We start from the raw sequence: 6,276 nt of genomic DNA, 5'->3' as shown, positions 1-6,276 counted from the left end.
TGCATGTGTCACTTCCAGGACCACAGAGTGCATATATTGCTCTTCTATCACGCTCTCTCGTTCTCCAGCTCAGAGCAAAGAGTGTCCGATTTTTATTTTTTTGGCCTCATCCCAGCAGAGCTTTCCATCATCATCATTATCATCATCATCATCATCATCATCATCATGGACCCTAGTGTTTCCAAATTCTAACCAGTCCACGCTTAATGTTCTCCTCTTGCCAGTCTTGGCCAATAGCGAGCTTGAAGTGTGATGTGGATCTGCAGGACAGATAAGGTGCCAGCCCCCCCACCCCACCCCAGCCCCGTCCCGGCCCGCCTTTGTGGGAAGGGGCTCGTGGAGGAAGGTAGCGCGCGCGGATCAAGGGCCAGATGCTCGTCAAGTATAAATAGTGTGACTTCAATAGTGAGTCTGCAGCAAGTGCGTACACTCCGCAACAAGAGGAATTGTCAAAGATCTGGTCACATCACCTCGCATTCAGGCCGACAGATCGAGGGTGCTGTTGCTGTGTTATGGTACACTGCTGAGGATCTAAAGAAGATTGTTTCTTCTTCCTCTTCTTGGGCGCAGTGATGGAAGAACTCACCGCGTTTGTCTCTAAATCTTTTGATCAGAAAGTGAAGGAGAAGAAGGAAGTGATCACGTACCGGGAGGTGCTGGAGACCGGCTCGGTGAGAAACAGAGAGGGTCTGTCGGTGGAGCCGGTGCGCGAGGAGGTGAACAGCAGCATCACGCGGAGCGGCGCGCGCTCGTCTCCGGCCAGAGACGAGGACATGATCGCGTCAGAGAGAACCAGAGACTCCATCAGTCCCAAACTCACAGACGGTGAGGGCTCCCTTCATTCTTAGCCTTTATCCTGCGGGTCATTTTTAAAAATCATTCATCAGGCTGTTTTTTTTCTTCAAAGGCCTATTCATTTACTTTAGAACTTCATCGCTTTCAAAATTTTCTATTTTATTTTAAAGTCACATTAATTTCGTTCAGGCTTCACGAAACGTGATAAGTAGCCTATAATAATTTGACAATGTCATCACTGTCATAATATGATTGAAGCAGCCTGAAAACAAACCTACAATGAACATATCAAAAGTTAACAAGTGATCATATTTTTGTATTTTTGTTGGATAGCTGCATGCGGGCCTATATATATATTTGTGTAAAAAAAAAAAACAACCTTTGTTGTGAAACTTCGTAGCCAGATGTTAAGACGTTTGAAAGATTTACAGATAATGCATAAAATAACAGACTCATAAAATAAAATAAAATAAAATAAAATATGTAGACTACCCGTATGTACAGGCTTTTGCTAAACAGAAAATAATAATAATAATAATAATAATAATAATAATAATAATAATAATAATGTAGTAAACAAACAATTATGTGCCGTATAAATCCACACGCATTTTATGCACGAGACACGCTGAAGGCCTATATTTCAATTAGCAATAATACCATATCACGAACAGTATTAGGGCTAAATAATACAAATAACAATAATGTTAACTGCGGATCATTTCGATTTGACTAATAGCCTAGCTGTTATTTTTCCTTTAGATGTCCTAAACATCTATTTATGAATTGTTTCTAATGGGCTAATTGTTATTTTGACAGCAGGAATTTTCTTTCAGCTTCGTTAATTGTTGTCTTTATTGGTTTCATTTTCGTAACATCCAGCCGATCTGCCAGACAGTTTATTTCACGTTCAATAGGATAATATTCCTGTCATAAGCATCCGGTTCAGAGAGACTCTCCATGCACATGTACAGCGTGTAAATAATTAAAGAGCTCTGTGTAGGACAAAACACCCGTGACCGACATCAGTGGCACTCACTGCCCTCCTCCTCCTTCATCATCACTGGATCAAGCGTTCATTCGTGCTTTCTGCTTCGTTTTCAGGTAACACAGATATGAAAGAACGCAAAGAGGATTGTAAGCCGTTGGAGGATGAGACACAGACTAAAATCAAGCAGAGAAGGAGTCGGACTAACTTTACCCTCGAGCAGCTGAACGAGCTGGAGAGACTGTTCGACGAGACGCACTATCCAGACGCCTTCATGAGAGAGGAGCTGAGCCAGAGACTCGGGCTGTCGGAGGCCAGGGTGCAGGTCAGACACCGCGCGCGCTGGATGCGCTGTGCGTCATGCCTTGCGAGAGGAGAAACACTAATGATTAATGCCAATGTTCAACGTTATTAGGCTGTATGCAATCACATATTAGGTGCACAGTAGCCTAATTATCTTTGCTATATACAGGTGATTGTATATATAATTAACGTGTCATTATTATGTAATAGGCCTACATCCTGTTACGTGCAACATGATGAGCGCGTAGCCTGCAAAACATGCATTAAATTATTGACACAGGAACATTAGCAATGTAGAGTCCCCGAAATAGCCTAATTTCTAACCAAAGAGAGATTAAAAATGCAAATGCATTTGAAATAAAATCGATTAATAAAAAGAGTAGGATAACATATGCAAATTGTTTTTTTTTAAAGTGTTACCACTCCCAGCACTGCTAAACAAAGTTTCCAGCACAGAATAGCCTAACGTCGTTATTATTGTTATTACATTTAATTATTGTTAAATGTGCACAGCCTACCTCAGCGTGGTGTATAAAATTAGAAATCAGCTTATGTGTTGAATGGTGGGATCACATTGTCGAAAAAGTGATATTAAGCCGCTTAAATCAACACCGCTGAGCGATAACGAACAAAACAACGGACAAAAAACTATTCCCTGATTTGCGCGCATTGGCCTGCAGGCAACATCTGTAGTGTGCTTTTTAGGAAGGGGAAGGCCATCTGCACAGAAACATAATAAGGCTCAGTATATGCCATGTGTAACAAGAGACGAGCGACTGAGCCGAGTAATGACATTCAACATAGACATCGGCTCTGGTCTGATTGATCAGAAGAACACAATATCTGATTTCATTCGCTTTTATCTATTCATTCCTTGGGTGGGGATATAAAATTCACTCTTTGAATACATTTGGCCCTTTTAAAAAACGGGCTCAAAAGACCTCCCTGGAAAAAGTTAAACCATCGTCTCTCTTTGGGATCTTACCAAAGGGCATTGTCCCAAGCAAAGGCCTGCGGATTTACATAAATTATCTATCATTTTTACCCAAATAAAGATCTGATGCTCTTTTTATATTCAGTATTCACAGACAAGGCCACACCGCTGGCTCAAAGACTAATATGCCATTTAAACCGAAGTCGGGATTTATTATCGCTTTCCACTTTCACTTACAGCAGAAATATCATGCATGTGTGTCGATCAAAACGAATAAACAGAGCACTGGAACTGCGCGCGATTCAAAACAGATGCATTAAACACAATCATTTCCAAATCTCTATTGCATATTATAAATAGCAGAGAAGTGTAACACAGGCTTTCTTTCTGATGTAAGCAATTCATATCTTAATTTTAGCCTGCAATACATTCCCATGCTGGGTTTTTGCTATCAGGGGATCACTTGCTTCTTCTGGGAGATTAAAACGATATATTACGGCACTTTTTCAGATGCACGAGTTTAAGATTGTGTTTCTTTCCGTTTGTTTAACATTTTAATAAATCTCTTTGTTTTGTGGTTATAGTTGGCCGCTTTTTACGTCATTTCGCCGTGCGTATAGAGATAGCCTATAATAATTAAAATGTGTGGTTAAGCATTATGAATAGGCCTATTTCAGAGGTCCTCAGGGATGTTTTGCTGAGACTGTTGTGATATTGGGAGGATTTACACATGCCCTCACCAACAGCTGTCAATCAATGTCTTGTGTTTTCAGGTTTGGTTTCAGAACCGAAGGGCCAAATGCAGAAAGCAGGAAAATCAGTTACATAAAGGTGCGTTGCATTCAAACGCTTCACGTGCATTTGAATGCTTATATTGCAGACAATAAATTAGGAATTGCTATTGCGTTATTCGTTTATTTATTCTGGCTTTCTGTTCTATTAAAAATCTATATTGTCTTTGTTGTTAGATGATCGGATTTAAACGGGACAATTGCAACATACAGAATACAAATATTTTATACGTTGCATTATACAGTGTAGCCAAGTTCATTTGATCTTTTTATGTGTATGTATTGTGAAATATGATAGCAGTTTGTTTTTGAAGACATATAGATGAAAGTCAATGTCAATATGTTGCAGGAGTTCTCATCGGAGCGGCGAGTCAGTTCGAAGCGTGTCGTGTCGCTCCATATGTCAACGTGGGAGCTCTGCGCTTGCCATTCCAGCAGGTGAGGGACACTGAAAAGCCCAAGAGGCGTCCTATTTCTGATTCTATCAATCCACACTCAGATTTCCCTCCGTGTTGTTATGCAATGTCACCATAACTGAAAGATATTGTCGAAGAATATGCATAGATGAGTTGAGATTTATGAATTTGTCTTGCGGGGCATATAGTTGCAGGTGTCGGAATGCATTATTTATGATGATAAATGCAGTTGACCCAGTGCCCAGTAACGGCTCTGATAGTCTCTCTTAAGTTAATGTGTTTCTCCCCTCTCTTCCCACCCGTGCGTCCATAGGATAGTCATTGCAACGTGCCGCCCTTCTCCTTTCAGGTGCAGGCGCAGCTGCAGCTAGACAGCGCCGTGGCGCACGCGCACCATCACCTGCACTCGCACCTGGCGGCGCACGCGCCCTACATGATGTTTCCCGCGCCGCCGTTCGGTCTGCCCCTGGCGACGCTCGCGGCGGAGTCCGCGTCAGCAGCGTCGATGGTGGCGGCAGCAGCGGCCGCGAAGAGCACCAACAAAAGCTCGAGCATCGCGGACCTGAGACTGAAGGCGAAAAAGCACGCGGCGGCGCTGGGGCTGTGACGTCACCGAACATCGCACGCGACAGAAAAACGCACTATTTATGTTTCCTTATGAAGGACGCGCGAGAGAAAAAGGAGGCTATTTATGAACACAAACTGTGAAGTGGACAAACTTTACGTGGATCTTTTCGCGGATGGAGGGACAACTCTACAAAATGTTGAACTACGTAAAGTTGACCTTTTAGTGAACTTTTGCGGAAATCAAGAAGCTGAATCTGAATATAATGATATCTACAGCGGCTGGGACGACTGTTCGGGAACATGCTTTAATACGTTATTAGTAATTCATGGAAATAAAGAGGCTGGCCTCGTTTTATTTGAAACAAAGTTTCTCTGTGGATATTTGTGAAATATTCCAGAAATCACTTTTGTTGCCAAACATGAAACCTCCAGTGATAAACATATCCTCACGGATAAAACACGATTTCAGTGGAAGTTTATGCTCTTTGAGTTCTGAAACGAAATAAATCAGAATTAAACGAAACGATGATCACCCCTTTGCCTGTTAATGCGTGGATTGTGAATCTAATCAGAGATCATGATTCAGAGGAGATCCGACAGATGAACATTTCACATTAACACACATCTGGCTTTTACTCTCGGTGTAGAAATATAAATCAGGTAAAACACTAATATTGATAAGTTACGGGCACGAGTGAAATACATAGCTATGCTGATATAAATAAAATGGTTTTGGATGTTTTATGCTTCATCGAGGCATTGTGGGAGCGTTCTGGATTTTCTCTGCTATTTCTTTTCGTTCGTGTTCCTTCATCTCTTTCTCAGTGTGTCTGACATGGGTCTCTAAATGTAAGGATTATAAAAGGACATCGACCGCGCGCACTCATTTTTATAATATTTATGATTTGATCATGACTGTGAGACGAGAGCTCACCTCAACACCGTGTTTTCGATTCATAAAATAAATGTAAAAGAAGAAAAAAATGATTGTAGCATCTGTGTCATGGTATTTAGCATAGGCTAGTTCGTATGATTCATTTTTTTATTTTTACTTTGTGCATATGATTGAAGCGCTGAAACAGTTCCCTTCGTGTGCACGGGTAGAATTGCTCTTATAATTTAATGTCTTAAATTATACGATGTAAATAGGCATAGTTAAAACCCCGTTTCTGTTTTTTTTTTTTTTTGATGTTTCTGTTGTGATATTACGCATTATACAAAGTTTGTTATTAGTAATGCATGTTATTAATAACGTGTTGCCGAAAATCAATTTTATACATGACTATGTAAATACATATTTATTTATTAAGGAAAAACGTTGATGATAAAACCTTTTTCAGCTGTGGGTGACTGAAAAACTGAGACTCAGCTTCAAGCGCTTCTTCTAGTGAACAGTCCAACTATAACACTTTAGAAACAGAAAACGAGGAGGGATAATGGAATAAATATTTTCATATGAAATGTTTTTGCTTTGTATGTTTT

At 40.7% G+C, this 6,276-nt stretch overlaps 1 protein-coding gene across 2 annotated transcripts; it reads left to right on the top strand.

Moving 5' to 3' along the window:
* The first annotated feature begins 345 nt into the window (after nucleotides 1–345).
* Nucleotides 346–6,152, top strand: LOC132123391 (short stature homeobox protein 2-like). 2 transcript variants are annotated; one of them, XM_059533975.1, is made up of 5 exons: nucleotides 346–825; nucleotides 1,900–2,108; nucleotides 3,794–3,851; nucleotides 4,161–4,249; nucleotides 4,577–6,152. In XM_059533975.1, exons 1-5 carry the CDS (start codon nucleotides 573–575, stop codon nucleotides 4,832–4,834), a joined length of 867 nt encoding a protein of 288 aa, XP_059389958.1. In that variant the 5' UTR covers nucleotides 346–572; the 3' UTR covers nucleotides 4,835–6,152. The 2 variants fall into 2 exon arrangements, with proteins under 2 accessions (XP_059389958.1, XP_059389957.1); XM_059533974.1 differs by having other exon boundaries at nucleotides 347–825; nucleotides 4,541–6,152.
* The last annotated feature ends 124 nt before the right edge of the window (nucleotides 6,153–6,276 follow it).

This window comes from Carassius carassius, chromosome 41, assembly GCF_963082965.1.
Source record: "Carassius carassius chromosome 41, fCarCar2.1, whole genome shotgun sequence".
In the NCBI taxonomy this organism is placed as follows: Eukaryota; Metazoa; Chordata; class Actinopteri; order Cypriniformes; family Cyprinidae; genus Carassius; species Carassius carassius.
The sequence above is the reverse complement of the archived record's forward strand: the minus strand, read 5'-3'. Positions and strand labels throughout refer to the sequence as shown.